This window comes from Somniosus microcephalus, unplaced genomic scaffold (assembly GCF_052327205.1).
Source record: "Somniosus microcephalus isolate GS21.2 unplaced genomic scaffold, FLI_Smic_1.0 unresolved_chr1, whole genome shotgun sequence".
Lineage (NCBI taxonomy): Eukaryota > Metazoa > Chordata > Chondrichthyes > Squaliformes > Somniosidae > Somniosus > Somniosus microcephalus.
Genome location: NW_028225179.1, coordinates 166,461,323 through 166,483,975, shown reverse-complemented (window position 1 = coordinate 166,483,975; position 22,653 = coordinate 166,461,323). Strand labels below are relative to the sequence as shown.

The window sequence follows — 22,653 nt, the reverse complement described above, 5'->3', positions numbered from 1 at the left end:
GCCTCTCCCTCTCCAACCCTCGGCCCCTTTTGAAGATCCCGCGAACAGAAAACCGCCAATCTTTCATTCCGACCCCTCTACCAAATCTCGTCCGCTATCCCCGCCACTCAGCTACTGAAGCCTTATTCTCTCCGCCTCCACTAAACTTCCTGTAACCTTTCAGAAGATCTGTTCCCCCCCCACCTATGACCCTTTGATTCTGAGCCTTGTAATAGCGAACAAGAGAGAATCACACCTGACCGTGTTATCCGTGGCTCAGGGGGTAGTGCTCTCTCTCGTCTCGGAGTCAGAAGGTTGTGGGTTCAAGCCACACTCGAGATTTCAAATCAAATCAACTCAATTTTTATTGTCATTGTTAGTGCGCAGGCTTTAGAGTTTATTTGTGGAGTTCAGTAGGATGACAGCCCTGGGAAAGAAGCTGTTCCTAAATCTGGTCGTACGGGTGCGAATGCATCTGTAGCGTCTCCCAGATGGCAGGAGGGCGAACAGACTGTGGCTGGGGTGGGTAGGGTCTTTGATGATGGTCCGTGACCTCCGTAAACAGCGTTTCTGGTATGTGTGCTCTATGGTCGGTAGCCGGGTGCCGGTAATGCGTTGGGCAGTTTTGACTACCCGCTGCAGGGCTTTCCGGTCATAGTAGCTACAGCTGCCATACCAGACTGTGATACAGTTAGTCAGGATGCTCTCTATTGTGCAGCGGTAAAAGTTAGAGAGGATCAGGGGTGACAGGTTACATCCCTTCAGCCTCCTTAGGAAATATAGGCGCTGCTGGGCCTTCTTCACCAGAGAGGAGGTATTGAGGGACCAGGAGAGGTCTTCCATGATGTGGACTCCGAGGAACTTAAAGCTGTCCACCCTTTCCACCACCTTTGAACACAAAAATCCAGGCCGACGTTCCCAGTGCAGTACTGAGGGAGTGCTGCGCTGTCGGAGGTGCCGTCTTTCGGATGAGACGTTAAACCGAGGCCCCGTCTGCTCTCTCGGGTGGATGTAAAAGATCCCAGTGCACTATTTCGAAGAAGAGCAGGGGGGTTCTCCCCCGTGTCCTGGGCCGATATTTATCCCTCAAATCAACATCCACTAAAAAACAGATGATCTGGTCATCATCACATTGCTGTTTGTGGGAGCTTACTGTGCACAAATTGGCTGCCGGGTTTCCTACATTACAACAGCGACTACACTCCAAAAGTACTTCATTGGCTGTAAAGCACTTTGGGATGTCCGGTGGTCATGAAAGGCGCTATAGAAATGCAAGTCTGTCCTTCTTCAAAACAGACAAATATTGGCCGCACTTCGAGGTTCCGCTACACCTCCTCGTTTCTGCTCAAACTACATGTCCGAATTGCGTGGTCAATTTCTACTTCCTGCTGGTTACTAAAGCAACGCGAACTAAATTCCAGCCACAGCAGCCACAGTGCACGCAGAACACACCCGAGAGCCTCATTCCCCTGAATCATGAGGGGCTTATTTCAGCTTCTCTTGGTATCTGGTCTTCCCACGGGTCGCCCACACCACAGAGCAGCAATGGAAGACATTGCAACCACAGCCGTTCAGCTTTCTCGCCTTTTCCAAAGGAGGCGCTGGTGCGCGGTTAGTGCCAGTGTAAAGCAGTTTCAGCTTCGCACAGGAAACATAGAAACATAGAAGATAGGAGCAGGAGTAGGCCATTCGGCCCCTCGAGCCTGCTCCGCCATTCAATGAGATCATGGCTGATCATCCAAATTCAGTACCCTGTCCCTGCTTTCTCCCCATATCCCTTGATCCCTTTAGCCTTAAGAAATATATCCAACTCCTTCTTGAATATATTTAAAGAACTGGCTTCCACTGCCTTCTGTGGTAGAGTGTTCCACAGGTTCACCACTCTCTGGGTGAAGAAATTCCTCCTCATTTCTGTCCTAAATGGCCTACCCTTTATCCTTAGACTGTGTCCCCTGGTTCTGGACTCCCCGACCATCGGGAACATCCTTCCTGCATCTAGTCTGTCTAGCCCTGTCAGAATTTTATAAGTTTCAATGAGATCACCTGCCATTCTTCTAAACTCCAGCGAGTACAAGTCCAATCGACCCAATCTCTCCTCATACGTCATTCCTGCCATCCCAGGTATCAGCCTGGTGAATCTTCGCTGCACTCCTTCCATGGCAAGAACGTCCTTCCTCAGATAAGGCGATCAAAACTGCACACAATACTCAAGGTGTGGTCTCACCAAGGCCCTGTACAACTGCAGTAAGACATCCTTGTTCCTGTACTCGAACCCTCTTGCTACGAAGGCCAACATACCATTTGCCTTCTTAACCGCCTGCTGCACCTGCATGCTTACCTTCAGCGACTGGTGCACAAGGACACCCAGGTCTCGTTGCACTTCCCCTTCTCCCAATCTATTGCCGTTCAGATAATAATCTGCCTTCCTGTTTTTGCCACCAAAGTGGATAACCTCACATTTATCCACGTTATACTGCATCTGCCATGTTTCTGCCCAATCACCCAACATGTCCAAATCATGGACTGGTCAGAGTGTCAACCGGGCGCCCGAGGCCCAGAGCGACAAGGATATATCGGGCCGTTCCTTCATCGTCGCTGGGTCAAAATCCTGGAACTCCCTCCCCAACAGCACTGTGGGAGCACCTTCACCACACGGACTGCAGCGATTCAAGAAGGCGGCTCACCACCACCTTTTCAAGGGCAATTAGGGATGGGCAATAAATGCCAGCCTCGCCAGCAACGTCCACATCCGGGGAATGAATTTTTAAAAGTGGAACCAGACTGGCTTCCTCGGGGAGATCACTCTGCTTCTCCCAGGTCATAGCCTTGAAGCAGAGCTGAAGAGGCATTGGCACCAATAACCGCAGAGTTGGTGTGAAGCCAGGCCCCGGTTGTAGTGTGAACGCACGCCTGCGTTCCAAATGCGGATTTGCACCATCCCGGAACCCTGCCCGGTTTATTCAATCTTCCGAGAGACACAGACAAACCGGCCGAGAAAATGAAGCTCGTGAAATCTCATCAGTCCATCCCCTGCCCCCAAACTCCTCAATAGATCAGCGAAGCGTGACAATTTATCTCATCCGACTCCCGGCTGGCGATATGGCCAGTCACCCCAGGACAAATCGCCCTGCATCCCATAGAAACATAGAAGATAGGAGCAGGAGTAGGCCATTCGGCCCCTCGAGCCTGCTCCGCCATTCAATGAGATCATGGCTGATCATCCAAATTCAGTACCCTGTTCCTGCCTTCTCCCCATATCCCTTGATCCCTTTAGCCTTAAAAAAATATCCAATTCCTTCTTGAATATATTTAATGAATTGACCTCAACTGCCTTCTGTGGTAGAGAATTCCACAGGTTCACCACACTCTGGGTGAAGAAATTCCTCCTCATCTCAGTCCTAAATGGCTTACCCCTTATCCTTAGACTGTGACCCCTGGTTCTGGACTCCCCGACCATCGGGAACATCCTTCCTGCATCTAGTCTGTCCAGTCCTGTCAGAATTTTATAAGTTTCAATGAGATCCCCTCTCATTCTTCTAAACTCCAGCGAATAAGCCCAATCGACCTAACCTCTCCTCATACGTCATTCCTGCCATCCCAGGTATCAGTCTGGTGAATCTTCGCTGCACTCCCTCCATTGCTAGAACATCCTTCCTCAGATAAGGCGACCAAAACTGCACACAATACTCAAGGTGTGGTCTCACCAAGGCCCTGTACAACTGCAGCAAGACATCCTTGCTCCTGTACTCGAATCCTCTCGCTACCAAGGCCAACATACCATTTGCCGCCTTAACCGCCTGCTGCACCTGCGTGCTTACCTTCAGCGACTGGTGCACAAGGACACCCAGGTCTCGTTGCACTTCCCCTTCTCCCAATCTATTGCCGTTCAGATAATAATCTGCCTTCCTGTTTTTGCCACCAAAGTGGATAAACTCGCATTTATCCACATTATACTGCATCTGCCAAATCACCCAACCTGTCCAAATCATACTGGAGTTTCTCGGCATCCTCCTCACAGCACACACGCCCACCCAGCTTTGTGTTGTCTGCAAACTTGGAGATATTACATCTAGTTCCCTCGTCTAGATCATTAATATATAGTGATTAGCTGGGGTCCTAGGACCGATCCCTGCGGTACCCCACTAGTCACTGCCTGCCACTTGGAAAAAGACCCGTTTACTCCAACTCTTTGCTTCCTGTCTGCCAACCAGTTCTCTATCCCATTGAGTTTCTGCCTCGAGATTTCACATCAAACCTTCAACCTTCTCCTTGACTGGGTCTGCAGTCTGCTTGGCACTTGAGCCATCATTTTTGGGAGGACTCCAAGGATTATGAGGAGAGATTACACAAACTAGGCTTGTATTCCCTGGATTATAAAAAAGGTGAAGGAATGATTTGATTGAGGTCTTTAGGATTTTGAAAGGAATTGATCCGGTGAGGGGGGTCTAGGACAAGGGGACCTAACCTTAAAATCAGAGCCAGGCCATTCAGGAGAGAAGTTGGGAAACACGTCTTCACACACTGGGCGGTGGAATTGTGGAACTCTCTCCCACAAGAAGCAGCAGATGCGAGCTCAATTAATCATTTGAAATCGGAGATGGATAGATTTTTTAGTAGCCAAGGGTCTAAAGGGATCATAATCATAATCAACTTTTGTCATTGTTAGCGCACAAGTGCAGTACAACGAAATGTAGGCTTGCGGCTCCCGAGAGTGTACATTTAGATTAAGACATTTAAACATTCAACATACATTTGGCTTGTAATACATTAACATAAACATAACCATAATAAAGTGCATTGGCAGATGTGCAGGCTTTAGAGTTTATTTGTGGAGTTCAGTAAGATGACAGCCCTGGGAAAGAAGCTGTTCCTAAATCTGGTCGTACGGGTGCGAATGCATCTGTAGCGTCTCCCAGATGGCAGGAGGGCGAACAGACTGTGGCTGGGGTGGGTAGGGTCTTTGATGATGGACCGTGCCCTCCGTAAACAGCGTTTCTGGTATATGTGCTCTATGGTCGGTAGCCGGGTGCCGGTAATGCGTTGGGCAGTTTTGACTACCCGCTGCAGGGCTTTCCGGTCATAGTAGCTACAGCTGCCATACCATACTGTGATACAGTTTGTCAGGATGCTCTCTATTGTGCAGCGGTAAAAGTTAGAGAGGATCAGGGGTGACAGGTTACATCCCTTCAGCCTCCTTAGGAAATATAGGCGCTGCTGGGCCTTCTTCACCAGAGAGGAGGTATTGAGGGACCAGGAGAGGTCTTCCGTGATGTGGACTCCGAGGAACTTAAAGCTGTCCACCCTTTCCACCACAGCCCCATTGATGTGGATGGGGGTGTGACTTCCGCCTTCCTGAAGTCCACAATGATTTCTTTGGTTCTTTGGCGGGTGGATGGAGTTCAGAAACAGATCAGCCACTAAATGGTGGAACAGCCTCCTCCTGTTCCTATGACCAGAGCCCTGTCCAGCTTCATCATTGCCTCCTCGGTCTTGGGACATCTCAGGCTGGTGAAAGGCGCAAAGGAAACACAGGTCCTTTCTCAGAGCTGAGTCTCTGTGTGTGTGTGAGACACAGACACACCACACACACGATATCGCCAGTGCTAGCTCCGCGACAGCGAGTCCCAAATTAAACCACCAACAATGTTGAGAGGAGTTGAATGACGGCTCCGAGCCAGACTCCCAGGAATCCAATTACACGGCAACGCAATCCCAGCATCTCAGCGAGAGTCAGGCAAAAGGATCTTGTGGAATGCGAGATCAACACAAGTACAATCAGGTATCATGCACTGAGCCACCCAGCAGCTTAGCAATGCCGAGCAGAGTCGACAGTCAGAACTACACTTTGCACCAGTCATTCTAACAAATGGCTCAGTTCCCAGATGTGCTCCCCTGGGGGGCAGTGCTGGGGTAAGGTGGGAATACAGCAGTGAGTTACGGCCCAATCACCCATCAAAAAGAAAGACTCCCATTTCTACAGCGCCTTTCACACCCTCAGGACGTCCCAGAGTGCTTTACAGCCAATGAAGTACTTTTTGAAGTGTGGTCACTGTTGTAATGTGGGAAACACGGCAGCCAACCTGCGCACAGCAAGCTCCCACACACAGCAATGTGATAATGACCAGGTAATCTGCTTTAGTGATGTTGATTGAGGAATAATCACTTCTAATACATCCACCCGAGAGAGCAGATGGTGCCTAGGTTTAACGTCTCAGCCAAAACACGGCACTACTGACAAGGGCAGTACTCCATCAGTACTGCCCCTCCGACAGTGCGGCACCCCCTCAGTACTGCCCCTTCGACAGTGCGGCACCCCCTCAGTACTGCCCCTCCGACAGTGCGGCGCTCCCTCAGTACAGCCCCTTCGACAGTGCAGCGCTCCCTCGGTACTGCCCCTTCGACAGTGCAGCGCTCCCTCAGTACTGCCCCTTCGACAGTGCAGCGCTCCATCAGTACTGCCCCTTCGACAGTGCGGCGCTCCCTCAGTACCGCCCCTTCGACAGTGCGGCGCTCCCTCAGTACTGCCCCTCCGACAGTGCAGCGCTCCCTCAGTACTGCCCCTCCGACAGTGCGGCGCTCCCTCAGTACTGCCCCTCCGACAGTGCAGCGCTCCCTCAGTACTGCCCCTCCGACAGTGCAGCGCTCCATCAGTACTGCCCCTTCGACAGTGCGGCGCTCCCTCAGTACTGCCCCTCCGACAGTGCAGCGCTCCCTCAGTACTGCCCCTCCGACAGTGCGGCGCTCCCTCAGTACTGCCCCTCCGACAGTGCGGCGCTCCCTCAGTACTGCCCCTTCGCCAGTGCAGCACTCCATCAGTACTGCCCCTCCGACAGTGCGGCGCTCCCTCAGTACTGCCCCTCCGACAGTGCAGCGCTCCCTCAGTACTGCCCCTCCGACAGTGCGGCGCTCCATCAGTACTGCCCCTCCGACAGTGCAGCGCTCCCTCAGTACTGCCCCTCCGACAGTGCGGCACCCCCTCAGTACTGCCCCTCCGACAGTGCAGCGCTCCCTCAGTACTGCCCCTTCGACAGTGCAGCGCTCCCTCAGTATGGCCCCTCCGACAGTGCAGCACTCCCTCAGTATGGCCCCTCCGACAGTGCAGCACTCCCTCAGTACTGCCCCTTCGACAGTGCAGCGCTCCCTCAGTACTGCCCCTTCGCCAGTGCAGCGCTCCCTCAGTACTGCCCCTTCGCCAGTGCAGCGCTCCCTCAGTACTGCCCCTCCGACAGTGCAGCGCTCCCTCAGTACTGCCCCTCCGACAGTGCAGCACTCCCTCAGTATGGCCCCTCCGACAGCGCGACGCTCCATCAGTACTGCCCCTCCGACAGTGCAGCACTCCCTCAGTATGGCCCCTCCGACAGTGCAGCGCTCCCTCAGTACTGCCCCTCCGACAGTGCGGCACCCCCTCAGTACTGCCCCTCCGACAGTGCAGCCCTCCCTCAGTACTGCCCCTCCGACAGTGCGGCGCTCCCTCAGTACTGCCCCTCCGACAGTGCGGCGCTCCCTCAGTACTGCCCCTCCGACAGTGCAGCACTCCCTCAGTATGGCCCCTCCGACAGTGCAGCACTCCCTCAGTACTGCCCCTCCGACAGTGCGGCGCTCCCTCAGTACTGCCCCTCCGACAGTGCGGCGTTCCCTCAGTACTGCCCCTCCGACAGTGCGGCACCCCCTCAGTACTGCCCCTCCGACAGTGCAGCCCTCCCTCAGTACTGCCCCTCCGACAGTGCGGCGCTCCCTCAGTACTGCCCCTCCGACAGTGCGGCGCTCCCTCAGTACTGCCCCTCCGACAGTGCGGCGTTCCCTCAGTACTGCCCCTCCAACAGTGCAGCACTCCCTCAGTACTGCCCCTCCGACAGTGCGGCGCTCCCTCAGTACTGCCCCTCCGACAGTGCGGCGCTCCCTCAGTACTGCCCCTCCAACAGTGCAGCACTCCCTCAGTACTGCCCCTCCGACAGTGCGGCGCTCCCTCAGTATGGCCCCTCCAACAGTGCAGCACTCCCTCAGTACTGCCCCTCCGACAGTGCAGCGCTCCCTCAGTACTGCACTGGAGTGTCAGCCTAGATTATGTGCTCGAGTCTCTGGAGTGGGTCTTGAATCCATGACCTTCTGACTCGAAGGCAAGAGTGCTGCCCACGGTGCCATGGCTGACACCATGTGGTTCTGTTCCGTAAGACCACCACACAGTCTGATCATTAACCATAGTCATAGAGTCATAACAGCACAAAAGGAGGCCATTCGGCCCATCGAGTCCGTGCCGGCTCTCTGTAGAGCAATCCAGTCAGGCTCATTCCCCCGCTCTATCTCCGTAGCCCTGCAAGTTTATTTCCCTCAAGTGCCTATCCAGTCTCCCCTTGAAAACATTGAGTGTCTCCGCTTCCACCACTTCCGTCAGCAGCGAGTCCCAGGTCCTCACCACTCGCTGCGTAAAAAAGTATTTCCTCACACCCCCCCTGTATCTCTTGCCCGAAACCTTAAATCTGTGCCCCCTAGTCCTTGTACCATCATCGAGTGGGAACAGCCTTTCCCCGTCTAGCCTATCCAAACCCGTCATAATCTTGTACACCTCTATCACATCACCCCACAACCTCCTTTGCTCTAATGAAAACAAATCCAGCTTCTCCAACCTGTCCTTGTAGCTAAGATCCCCCATCCCCGGAACCATTCTGGTAAATCTCCTCTGCACCCTCTCAAGGGCCTTCACATCCTTCCTAAAGTGTGGTGACCAGAACTGGACCCAATACTCCAGTTGTGGCCTAACCAGCACTTTATAAAGATTCAGCATAACTTCTCTACTTTTGTACTCAATACCTCTATTTATGAAGCCCAAGATCCCATATGCTTTGCTAACCACTCTTTCAATATGTCCTGCCACCTTCAGGGACCCACGCACATTAACTCCCAGGTCCCTCTGTCCCTGCACACTCTTTAAAACTGTGTCATTAAGTGTATATTGCCTCTCCCTGTTCCTTCCACCAAAACGCATCACCTCACACTTCTCTGTATTATGTTCCAGCGGGCAAGGACCGACAGAGCAAAATTCTCACCGACACGAAGGTGCCGCACAGACTTGGAGATTTAGCCATTGCTGTAGGACAGAGATACCCCACAACCCACCGGTACAGCGGACAGAACAATGAAGAGGGACTCCTGCATCACTCCAATGCTGTGCGGTATTTTTAAATTGGATTCCCCACCAGTGACAGATCCACAACTACCAATATTTCACCCCAAGTCTTGTACAACAATGACTAATGTTTATACAGCGCTTCCACTATAGCAAAGCATCCCGAGGCACATCATGGGAGCATAATCAAACTCCGAGCCACATAAGGATCTATTGTGACAGATGATCAAAGGCTTGGTCAAAGAGGTAGGCTTTAGGTGGGGGTGTCCTGACCAACGGTTCCACCACAGACCCAATTCACGTAAAACCGGGGTCAAGCAAAGCTGTGTCATCGCACCAACGCACTTCTCAATCTTCCTTGCTGCAATGCTCCCTCTCACCCTCAGTAAGCTCCCCACTGGAGTGGAGCTAATTTACAGAACAAACGGGAAACTGTTCAACCTCCGTCGCCTCCAGTCCAGATCCAAGGTTGTCCCATCCTCTGTCGTCGAATTACAATATGCAGACGACGCTTGCGTCTGCGCTCACTCGGAGGTCGAACTCCAAACCATCGTCAACACCTTCACTGAAGTGTACGAGAGCATGGGTCTTACACTAAACATCTGTAAGACAAAGGTCCTCCACCAACCTGCCCCCGCCACACAGTACTGCCCCCCCGATTATCAAAATCCACGACAAGGCCTTGGACAACGTGGACCACTTTCCATACCTCGGGAGCCTACTGTCAACAAGGGCAGACGTCGGTGACGAAGTCCAGCACCGCCTTCAGTGTGCCAGTGCAGCCTTCGGTCACCTGAGGAAGAGAGTGTTTGAAGACCAGGACCTCAAACTCGGCACTAAGCTCATGGTCTACAGAGCAGCAGTGATACCCGCCCTGCTGTATGCCTCAGAGACATGGACCATGTACAGCAGGCACCTCAAAGCACTGGAGAGGTACCACCAACGCTGCCTCCGCAAGATCCTGCAAATCCATTGGCAGGATAGGCGCACCAATGTCAGTGTTCTTGCTCAGGCCAACATCCCCAGCATCGAAGCTTTGACCACGCTCAATCAGCTCCGATGAACAGGTCACATTGTCCGCATGCCCGATACGAGACTCCCAAAACAAGCGCACTACTCGGAGCTCCGACACAGCAAGAGAGCCCCAAGTGGGCAGAGGAAACGCTTCAAGGACACCCTCAAAGCCTCCTTGAAAAAGTGCAACATCTCCACTGACACCTGGGAATCCCTGGCCCAAGACCGCACAAAGTGGCGGAGAAGCATCCGGGAAGGTGCCGAACACTTCGAGTCTCTTCGCCGGGAGCAAGTGGAAGCCAAGCGCAGGCAGCGCACGTCAACCCAAGCACCCCACCCACCCGCCCCTTCAACCACCGTCTGCCCCACCTGTGACAGAGACTGTAGGTCCCGCATTGGACTCATCAGTCACCTGAGAACTCATTTTTAATGTGGAAGCAAGTCCTCCTCGGTTCCGAGGCACTGCCTAAGAAGAAGAAGGATTAAAAAAAAGAGAGGCAGAGAGGTTTAAGGAGGGAATTCCAGAGTTCAGGGCCCAGGAAGCTGAAGGCACGGCCGGCAACGGTGAAGCGATTAAAGTCAGGGATGGACAAGAGGCCAGAATTGGAGGAGCGCAGAGATCTCGGAGGGTTGTGCGACTGGAGGAGGTTACAGAGATAGGGAGGAGCGCGGTCATGGAGGGAATTGAACACAATGAGATTTTTTAATTGGATGCATGGGAAAAAGTCAGTGTCAGTGAGGACAGGAGATGGCGAGTGGGACTTGGTGCGGTATAAGATACGGGCAGTAATTTTGGATGTTGGTGGTTCGAAGGTGGGAGGCCAGCCGGGAGTGCTTCGGAATAGTCGGGTCTAGAGGTAACAAAGGCATGGATGAGGGTTTCAGCAGCGGACGAGCGGAGGCAAAGGGCAGAGTCGAGCAATGTTACGGAGGTGGAAGTAGGAGGTCTTCGTGATGCAGAGGATATGGGATCGGCGGCTCATTTCTGCGTCAAATAAGACGCCGAGGTTGCAAGCAGTCCGGTTCGGTCTTCCTGTCAAATCTATGAATACAGATTCCCTGCTACCATTGGCTCTCCATGGCCCACGTGATCCCAGGGGACGCTTCGAACTAACTGCGCCCCTGGGATACGCAAGCACTGCGCGCCGGCAGTTGGAGCAGGCCCAGGATCGGAATCCCACGCGGGCCCACAGCTCAACGGCCGGCGCGCTAGGTAAGTGCAGGTCGGGGGCTTGCACCCGCGGGAAGCCCCCCGACCCGAATTTCTGGGCCAATGGCTTCGCTCCTCCCAATCTTGAACTGCAGGAAACAGCCAGACTGCACAGCTCAAAGGTTCACTCCGGATGAACCAACTTTGGAAGGACACGATCCGCGAGGCATGTTGTCGAGAACGTGCCAGTGATAGGGGGAGGGTCGGGGAAAGGGAGGAAATGACAATTATGTAGCGTTAATGAAAGGCTTTACACATTAACCACAGCAAGACATCACAGATAGGCTCAGAACCCGGCGATGGGGCTGGCTGTGCAGATAGCTCGCATTCCAAGAAAGTGACCACGCTCTTTTCACAATGGGTGTGGAGCAGCAGGCAGGAGTCAACAGATAAGGTGCCTGGAAAGGAAAAAAGGCACTTTGGCCTCCACCCAAGCCCAAATCCAAACTCCTTCAATTCCACCACAGCGCACAGCGCACAGCGCACAGCTCACAGCTCACAGCTCACAGCGCACAGCCCACAGCGCACAGCCCACAGCGCACAGCGCACAGCGCACAGCGCACAGAGCACAGCGCACAGCGCACAGCGCACAGCGCACAACGCACAGAGCACAGCGCACAGCGCACAGCGCACAGCGCACAGCTCACAGCTCACAGCTCACAGCTCACAGCTCACAGCTCACAGCTCACAGCTCACAGCGCACAACGCACAACGCACAACGCACAGAGCACAGAGCACAGCGCACAGCGCACAGCGCACAGCGCACAACGCACAACGCACAACGCACAACACACAACACACAACACACAACACACAACACACAACACACAACACACAACACACAACACACAGCACACAACACACAACACACAACACACAGCACACAACACACAGCACACAGCACACAGCACACAGCACACAGCACACAGCACACAGCACACAGCGGTCCAGTAGGCGGTTTCCCTGGCCGGAGACTCTGGAACACGGGGTCACAGTCTCAGGATAAGGGGCCAAGTCATTGAGGACGGAGATGAGGAGGAACTTCTTCACTCAAAAGGGTGGTGAATCTCTACCCCAGAGGGCTGTGGAGGCTCAGTCGTTGAGTATATTCAAGACAGAGATCGGTGGATTTTTGGACTCTAGGGGAAGCAAGGGATGTGGGGATAGTGCAGGAAAGTGGAGTTCAGGTCGAAGATCAGCCATGATCTTATTGAATGGCGGAGCAGGCTCGAGGGGCCATATGGCCGACTCCTGCTCCTAATTCTTATGTTATGAGAGGAGACTGAAAACAAGCTCACGTGACACAGACTCGGTTGACATTTAATCGCCACGCCACTGCAAACTGCAGGGGAGGAAGGGGAAATAGTTGAGGGATTAAAGTTTGTTGTTATCACAGCCAGTCTTGATCGCATCACCTCTCAAAAACAAAACAAACTTCAGACCTGCGTTACCTTAACCAGCAGGCACAAGATGTAATTAGATTCATTCCACTACCGCGCTTTCAAATCCTGGATTTTTACTGATGGGCTTTGTATTAGAAGTTAAACATGGCCCACAGTACCTCAGATCATCGTGGTTTAAGCCTAACGCCCCAACGGGGAAACAGACGGGATTGGATCAGACTAGTGGAGTAGACAAAGGGGAACCGGTAGATGTGGTGTATTTGGATTTTCAGAAGGCCTTCGATAAGGTCTCACACAAGAGGTTGGTGAACAAAGTTAGGGCACATGGAATTGGGGGTAATATACAGGAAGCTTTGTTATATCCGGCACCGACGGGACCGAGCTGTTGCCGATCAAAACTGCCGGACATACAAAGTTAATGTTGAAGCATACGGAGGTTTTCATCTCCGTATCTGACAACAAACACTGTTGCTTAGCAACAGCTTGTAAACAGTCGGCCCGTACCTTGGAAGCATCTCTGTAGCTTAGCAACAGCTTCAGAGAGACTTTCCAGAGCCCGACTGTTGAAAACAAAGCCACGAGAAGAAAAAAAACCTAACAAAATGGCTCCTGATTTCTGCCGGTAGATCGAGGTTTCCGGACATACAACCTCCAGATAAACCAAAGTTTCCTGTACTAGCATGAATTGAGAATTGGTTAACAGACAGAAAACAAAGCGTAGGGATAAACAGGTCTTTTACAAGATGACAGGCTGTGACTAGTGGGGTACGCAAGGATCGGTGCTTGGGCCCCAGCTATCACAATCTATATCAATGATTTGGATAAGGGGACTAAATGTTACATTTCCAAATTTGCTGATGATACAAAGCTAGGTGGCAGTGTCAGTTGCGAAGAGGATGTGAAGAGGCTTCAAGGGGATCTCGACAGGCTCAGTGAGTGGGCGAGAACATGGCAGATGGAATATAATGTGGATAAATGTGAAGTTATCCACTTTGGTAGAAAAAACAGAAAGGCAGAGTATTTCCTAAATGGTGAAAGATTGGGGAATGCAGTTGCTCAAAGGGACCTGGGTGTCCTTGTACATGAGTCACTGAAAGTGAATGTGCAGGTGCAGCAAGCCATTGGGAAGGCAAATGGTATGCTGGCCTTCATTACAAGAGGATTTGAGTACAGGAGTAAAGAAGTCTTACTCCAATTATATAGGGCCTTGGTGAGACCACACCTGGAGTACTGTGTACAATTTTGGTCTCCTTACCTAAGGAAGGATATATTTGCCATAGAGGGAGTGCAACGAAGGTTCACAAGATTGATTCCTGGGATGGCGAGATTGAGTAAACTAGGCCTGTATTCTCTTGAATTCAGAAGAATGAGAGGGGATCTCATTGAAGCATACAAAATTATTACAGGGCTTGATGGGGCGGATACTGGGAGAATGTTTCCCTTGGCTGGGGAAGTCTAGAACCAGGGGCCACAGCCTCAGGATAAAGGGTAGGCCATTCAGGACTGAGATGAGAAGAAATTTCTTCACACAGAGGGTGGTGAATCTTTGGAATTCTCTACCCCAGAGGGCTGTGGAGGCTCAGTCATTGGGTATATTCAAAACAGAAGTCGATAGATTTCTGACTAGTAAGGGCATCAAGGGATATGGCGATAGGGCCGGTGAATGGAATTGAGGAAGATCAGCCACGATCTCATTGAATGGCGGAGCAGGCTCGAGGGGCCGAATGGCCTACTCCTGCTCCTATCTTCTATGTTTCTATGTTTCTACAGATCAGCCGTGATCGAATGGAAATCTCTCCCTCCATCGCCGGCGCACCTTGGCTGCACGATGCACCCACACAACTCTGATCTTGCCTCAACAGCACCTCGCAGCACCGCGCCCTCCGCCACCTAGATCAAGCACAGCAATGCCATGGGAACACCCAGCAGCCCCAAGTCGCACACCATCCTGGTTCAGGCATATAATCACCGTCCCGCCACAGTCACTGGGTTAAAACCCCAAAACACCATTATGGCAGCATCATCACCACCACAAGGACTGCTGCTGGTCAAGGAGAAGGACTATCTCCATCATCATCATCACAGGGATTGCCCATATCCCCAGAACTATTCACAACAGTTGGGTCAGAATCTAACCCAGACTGACCAGATGCAAGAAAACAAAGTTACAGAAGAATTAGGAGCAGGAGTCGGCCATTCGGCCCCTCGAGCCTGCTCCGCCATTCAATAAGATCATGGCTGATCTTCTACCTCATCTCCACTTTCCCGCCCGATCCCCCTATCCCTTCATATCCAAATATCTATTGTCTTAAATATAAAGTCGACTAGAAAAGGAGCCAAGGGCAGGAGTGGGATGCGAACCCACCCCTCCAAGTGAGATTGCAATCTGAACGCAGGACCTCAGACCCCGCTCGACCAGCCTGCCTCCCAAAGTTAACGGTCGTGTTTGGCCAGCATCACAAAAGTGCCCAAAGGAGGGCACCGACTGAAAGCTGGTATCTCACGAGAGGCCCCGAGAAACAGAAGATTTCAGACTAGTGACTCTCAGGTGGACGGAAAAGATCCCAAGGCACTATTTCGCAGAAGAGCAGGGGCGTTATCCTCGGTGTCCTGGCCAATATTTATCCCTCAATCAACATAACAAAAATACATCTCCTTTCAGTCTGTACGGGTGGCCCCGAGCTTCCGGTCTCCTGTCACTTTAATTCTCCGCTCCACTCCCACTCTGATCTCTGTCCTCGGCCACTTCCACTGTTCCAATGAAGCTCAAAGTAAGCTCGAGGAACAGCACCTCATCTTTCGATGAGGCACTTAACAGCCTTCTGGACTCAACACAGAGTTCAACAATTTCAGACCATAACCCCTGCCCCTATTTTTTCCACATGGCAACTGTTGATGATTCGGCCATCCCCATTTGCGACCACTCCTGCCTCCCACCCTAGCACAGACCGTTCCTTTTGTTCTCCATTCCCCTCCCCCTGCTTAAAACCTGTTGCATCTCTTAACTTTTTCCAGTTCTGACAAAGGGTCACACAGACCTGAACCGTTAACTCTGTTTCTCTCTCCACAGATGCTGCCTGGCCTGCTGAGCGTTTCCAGTATTTTCTGTTGTGATTTCAGATTTCCAGCCTCCGCAGTATTTTGCTATTGTGTATTCTCAGCCTAGTAATAGCGAACGAGAGAGAGCATCACGCCTGACCGTGTCATCCATGGCTCAGGGGGTAGCGCTCTCTCTCTCTCTCGCGTCTCGGAGTCAGAAGGTCGTGGGTTCAAGCCCCACTCCAGAGATTTGAACACAAAAATCCAGGCCGACACTCCCATTGCAGTACTGAGGGAGTGCTGCGCTGTCAGAGGTGCCGTCTTTCGGATGAGACGTTAAACCTCTCTAAGGTGGATGTAAAAAATCCCACTGCACTATTTCGAAGAAGAGCAGGGGAGTTCTCCCCGGTGTCCTGGGCCAATATTTATCCCTCAAGTCAGCATCCACTAAAAAAAAAACAGATTATCTGGTCATCATCACATTGCTGTTTGTGGGAGCTTGCTGTGCGCACATTGGCTGCCGCGTTTCCCACATTACAACAGTGACTCCACTTCAATGGCTGTAAAGCGCTTTGGGACGTCTGGTGGTCGTGAAAGGCGCTTTAGAAATGCTCGTGAAAGGCGCTTTAGAAATGCAAGTCTTTCTCGAGTTCATTTGAGGGTGCCCTGGAGTTGAGGTTGCAGTGCACGTGTTTGAAGCAGAGTTTTACTGTGCATCTCAGCCGGTGAAAGAGTGAGCTGTTGAAACCAATCCCAACATCTGTCAACTTGATATGAACAGAATCCCGACGCCTCCACGCCACTTCCGGAAAAAAATAAAACTACTCCGCAGTTTTCTACACCAACTGGTGAATCCAACAGAACAAACACACGAAGGGGCAGAGAGATTAAAACACAAAAAGGTCAGTACTCCATAGAGTAATACCGCACAGAAAGAGGCCCTTCGGCCCATGGTGTCCGCGCCGGCCATCAAACCCTGTCTATTCTAATCCCATTTTCCAGCACTTGGTCCGTAGCCTTGTATGCTATGGCGTTTCAAGTGCTCATCTAAATGCTTCTTGAATGTTGTGAGGGTTCCTGCCTCTACCACCCTTTCAGGCAGTGAGTTCCAGATTCCAACCACCCTCTGGGTGAAAAAGTTTTTCTTCGAATCCCCTCTAAACCTCCCGCCCCTTACCTTGAAACTATGCCCCCTGGTTATTGACCCCTCTACTAAGGGGAAAAGTGCCTTTCTATCTACCCTATCTATGCCCCTCATAATTTTGTACACCTCAATCATAAGTACTATAGTGAGTGTACGAGACACACTAATCCACTCAGTCTGGAGACAGGGCGAGAGGAGATAGATTGAAGGGGTTCCTTCACTCGTTCTCAAAACATTAAAAGAAAATTCTCAAGGTGGTATTAAACGTGGAAAATATATATATTTTTTTTTTTTACAAAGATAGCAAATACAGTGTTTTTTTTTCAGTTAAACCCTGTTTTAATTGCTAACCAGTTGGTTATTGGCCCTGGGGTGGTAATCATTTATAAAAGGAGGCCATTCCACCCATCGAGTCTGTGCTGGCCCCTCGAAGAGCAATCTAGTCAGTCCCACTCCCCCGCTCTTTCCCCATATCCCTGCACTTTTCTCTCCGAGTATTTATCCAATTCCCTTTTAAAGGCTAATATTCAATCCATCAACAGCCCGAGGGTGAGCACTCCGGGAAACAGATTAACTAAATACAGCAATACACTCCGAACAAAACCATCCTGGGGCACAAACCCCCACACACAAACACGTCTTCCTCAGCGCCAGACTTGCACTACACAATTTTTTTCACAATTCAAATCGCTTTATTGGCATGATAAGTTACATCTTATGTTGCCAAAGCATCAAAATACATTTATGGTTGAGCACATAAACGCAGTTCTATTCATAGTGTATAAACAGGTATATCCCTGAGTGTAGAAATATACATTCGCATTGTTTATATATATTCTTTTCTTAGTTTACTGGTTGTCCCTCTGTTCATGGCAAGCTGTAACATAGTGTGCCGCCAGTGTTACACAGCTTCTCTCCTCCCCCAGTGGGAATGGGAGTTTTTGGTTGTCATTCAGATTTCTGAAATCAGGGCATATTTGTGAGAATTTTTGGTAGAAATTCTCCCTGATGCCCTGATATTTTCCGCAGGCTGTGAGGAAGTGCATCTCTGTCTCCACTACTCCCTGACTGCAGTGAGAGCATATCCTGTCCTCTCTTGGCAGCCTGGTCTGCCTGTGTCTGCCTTTTTCGATCGCTAGGCTATGTTCGCTAAGTCTGTACCTTGTCAAGGTTCTTCTCAGTTTGTTATCCTTTACCATGGTCAGGTAATCAGCTATGTTGTATTGTCTGTTTAGGGCCAAGTAGCAATTGAGTTTGCTTTGGGTTTTTGTTGTTTCTGCCCAATATGTCAGATATTTTTCCTTTTGCTTAGCGACGATTGTGTTGGGTCGAATTCTTTGCGTTACCCTGTCACTGTCCTGGGGCTGGTTACTGTTAGTATTGTTAGTAGTTACTTCACTGAGTCCCAGGACTAGTTGACTGAGGGTATTCTTCTTTATGGTCAGCTCTTGGCATTTCAGGGCGTCGTAGTGATAGCATTGGGGATTGCTCATTTGTAGGTGATTCCAAAATTTGGTGGCTCTTTTTTGGATAGTGATTATTAATGGATATTGGCCTAGTTGCGCCCTGCATGCATTGTTTACTGTTTTCCTTTGAGTCCGGAGGATACTTTTACAGAATTCTGCATGTAGGATCTCAATTGGGTGTTTGTCCCATTTTCCAAAATCTTGTTGTGTTAGCGGTCCCCATACCTCACTGCCATAGAGTGCAATTGGTTCAATTACTGATTTGAAAATTTTGAGCCAAACCCTCTCCTCACCACCCTCTTGTCCTCCAGCTGATCCAGGCATCCATCCATTTCCCTTTTGCTTATTTGTGAAGTGCTTTGGGGACATTCCCTTACATGATGTGCTATGTGAATGGAATTCCCTCCCTAATCACCCTCCCCCTCCTAAACCAAGGGAGTGTGTGTGTGTGTGTGTGTGTGTGTGTACGTGACTCTCTTTATCCCCCCCTCTGTCGCTGTGCCTCACCCCCCCTGTGCTAATACAGGGGCAGCAGAGCAGATTCTCAGCAGGTCAGTAAACATTAGCAAGCCTCAGTATTGTTTTCTGCCACGCAGCCATCTAGAAGCAGCTGCTGTCTGGCAGACAGTGTACACGATCCCTGGGAACAGACATGGAAACACACGGAAATTACAACACAGAATCAGGCCATTCAGCCCAGCCAGTCCGTACCGTTGTATATCGTCCACACGAGCAAACAGTTCTAATCACATTGACCCGACCTGTTCCCATATCCCTTATCCTTTATCCTCCTCGCCAACCTAATCTTGAATGTTGACATATTCTGTCTCAACCACTAATCCTGGAAGTGAATTCCACAAACTGTGTGTGGAGGCGTTTCTCCTGCCCTCGGTTTTAAACCGCTCACGTTTAATCTTGTATCGCTGGACCCTCAGTCTTAACCCCTCAAACTACAGGAAACTGTCTACTTCCAACCACTCTGTCCCATATTTTCATCATTTAAAAAACTTCGATCATATCACCCGGGTAATCTGCGGTTATCTAACAAAGAAAGGCTTCACGCACTCTGTCCCGTGCACACACCGTGCCGTTCTAACAGAAGTCCCTTTCTCTTATTCCGGCGCTGTCAGGGTACAATCGGCCAGTTTTACTGGCAGCATGGAGTCAGTACCACAGGCGAGACGCAGAACGGCCCAAAGCCCTCGGAGCGGGCGTGGGAAGCCTCCACAAGCAGAGCAACACCACAGCCCACAGGACAGCCCAGTGCAGGTTCCAGGAGTGACCCACAGCATTTTAAAATAGCGCTATTCGGCTATGGCAGTGTAAATTCATGACAAAAAGAATGTGAACCGGCAATGGTCGGGACAGGACCCCCCCCGCCCCTGGACAATGGCTGGGATGGGACCCCCACCCCCCGCAGGCAGTTCCTGGGGGCAAGTGCACTGCGGTGTTTTACACGGAGACAGAGCGCCCATTGCATATTCAGACAACCTGGGGGGGTCACCATTGACCAGAAACTGAACTGGACCAGCCACATAAATACTGTGGCAACAAGAGCAGGTCAGAGGCTGGGAATTCTGCGGCGAGTGTCTCACCTCCTGACTCCGCAAAGCCTTTCCACCATCTACAAGGCAGTCAGGAGTGTGATGGAATACTCTCCACTTACCTGGATGAGTGCAGCTCCAACAACACTCAAGAAGCTCGACACCATCCAGGACAAAGCAGCCTCCTTGATTGGCACCCCATCCACCACCTTAAACATTCACTCCCTCCACCACTGGCGCACTGTGGCTGCAGTGTGTACCATCTACAAGATGCACTGCAGCAACTCGCCAAGGCTTCTTCGGCAGCACCTCCCAAACCCGCGACCTCTTCCACCTAGAAGGACAAGGGCAGCAGGCGCATGGGAACACCACCACCTCCAAGTTCCCCCCCAAGTCACACACCATCCTGACTTAGAAGTATATTGCCGTTCCTTCACCTTCACCACACGGACTGCAGCAGTTCAAGAAGGTGGCTCACCACCACCTTCTCAAGGGGCAACTAGGGATGGGCAATAAATGCCGGCCTTGCCAGCGACACCCTGATCCCATAAGCAAATAAAAAAAAGATACTTCACTGTTAAAACACATCGCACCAGCGTTTCAGAGATTTCTCCTATATCCTGGCAGAGCTGCCAACATCTTGCTCAGCAAAAAACCTTTGCCAGAATCTCAATAAATACTGGGGGTGGAGACAAGTGACAACCGGCAGGACTTGCAGGCTGGGTAATATATGGTTAGAATAATATTGCGGCGCTCCCTCGGTGTTGCCCCTCCGACACTGCAGCGCTCCCTCGGTGCTGCCCCTCCGACAGTGCGGCGCTCCCTCGGTCCTGCCCCCCCCCACCCCGACACTGCGGCGCTCCCTCTGTCCTGCCCCTCCGACACTCCCTCAGCGCTGCACTCCCTCGGTGCGGCCCCCCTGACACTGCGGCGCTCCCTCGGTCCTGCCCCCCCGACACTCCCTCAGCGCTGCACTCCCTCGGTGCAGCCCCCCCGACACTGCGGCGCTCCCTCGGTCCAGCCCCCCCGACACTGCGGCGCTCCCTCGGTCCTGCCCCCCCGACACTGCGGCGCTCCCTCGGTCCTGCCCTCCCGACACTGCGGCGCTCCCTCGGTCCAGCCTCCCCGAGACTGCGGCGCTCCCTCGGTCCTGCCCCCCCGACACTGTGGCGCTCCCTCGGTCCAGCCTCCCCGACACTGCGGCGCTCCCTCGGTCCTGCCCCCCCGACACTGTGGCGCTCCCTCGGTCCAGCCTCCCCGACACTGCGGCGCTCCCTCGGTCCTGCCCCCCCCGACACTGCGGCGCTCCCTCGGTCCTGCCCCCCCGACACTGCAGCGCTCCCTCGGTGCTGCCCCTCCGACAGTGCGGCGCTCCCTCGGTCCTGCCCCCCCCCACCCCGACACTGCGGCGCTCCCTCTGTCCTGCCCCTCCGACACTCCCTCAGCGCTGCACTCCCTCGGTGCGGCCCCCCTGACACTGCGGCGCTCCCTCGGTCCTGCCCCCCCGACACTCCCTCAGCGCTGCACTCCCTCGGTGCGGCCCCCCCGACACTGCGGCGCTCCCTCGGTCCAGCCCCCCCGACACTGCGGCGCTCCCTCGGTCCTGCCCCCCCGACACTGCGGCGCTCCCTCGGTCCTGCCCTCCCGACACTGCGGCGCTCCCTCGGTCCAGCCTCCCCGAGACTGCGGCGCTCCCTCGGTCCTGCCCCCCCGACACTGTGGCGCTCCCTCGGTCCAGCCTCCCCGACACTGCGGCGCTCCCTCGGTCCTGCCCCCCCGACACTGTGGCGCTCCCTCGGTCCAGCCTCCCCGACACTGCGGCGCTCCCTCGGTCCTGCCCCCCCCCGACACTGCGGCGCTCCCTCGGTCCTGCCCCCCCGACACTGCGGCGCTCCCTCGGTCCTGCCCCCCCGACACTGCGGCGCTCCCTCGGTCCTGCCCCCCCGACACTGCGGCGCTCCCTCGGTCCTGCCCCCCCGACACTGCGGCGCTCCCTCGGTCCTGCCCCCCCGACACTGCGGCGCTCCCTCGGTCCTGCCCCCCCGACACTGCGGCGCTCCCTCGGTCCTGCCCCCCCGACACTGCGGCGCTCCCTCGGTCCTGCCCCCCCGACACTGCGGCGCTCCCTCGGTCCTGCCCCCCCGACACTGCGGCGCTCCCTCGGTCCTGCCCCCCCGACACTGCGGCGCTCCCTCGGTCCAGCCCCCCCCCGACACTATGGCGCTCCCTCAGTCCTGCCCCTCTGACGCTCCCTCAGTCCTGCCTCTCCGACACTCCCTCAGCCCTGCCCCTCCGACGCTCCCTCAGCCCTGCCCCTCCAACACTCCCTCAGCCCTGCCCCTCCAACACTCCCTCGGTCCTGCCCCTCCGACACTGTGGCGCTCCCACAGTACTGCCCTGGGTGTGTCAGCTTGGATTATGGGGCTCCAGTCTCTGGAGTGGGTCTTGAACCCAGGACCTCCTGAGGGGAGAGTGATACTCACTGAGCCAAACTGGCACCTTCACAAGGTCTGCTGCAGGTAGGGGTGACACTGGCTAGTCACTGAGTCATTACCTGCCCCTTGCCTTGCTTGCCCCCTCCTCCTCCTGCCCCTTACCTGTGCCCAACACCTTACAGCGCAGCCAGCCCAGGGAGGCTCGTAACTTCTCCCGAGTTACATTATAAGTGGGCTCTGGCGGCCGCTCCATTGCCTGGAACGCTGTGCTGGAGCTGGAATTGCTCCCAGTCCC

The 22,653-nt window shown here is 53.2% G+C and overlaps 1 protein-coding gene across 2 annotated transcripts in view; it reads right to left on the bottom strand.

Annotated features, from left to right (window-relative positions):
- LOC147096497 (calmodulin-regulated spectrin-associated protein 2-like) overlaps positions 1-22,653 on the bottom strand; it is an 80,451-nt gene extending 57,798 nt beyond the window's left edge. For both annotated transcript variants that reach the window (XM_085975296.1, XM_085975298.1), the window contains exon 1: positions 22,521-22,653. In XM_085975296.1, the coding sequence (XP_085831422.1) occupies positions 22,521-22,611 (91 nt within the window). In that variant the 5' untranslated portion in view covers positions 22,612-22,653. The remainder of the gene's footprint in view (positions 1-22,520) is intronic.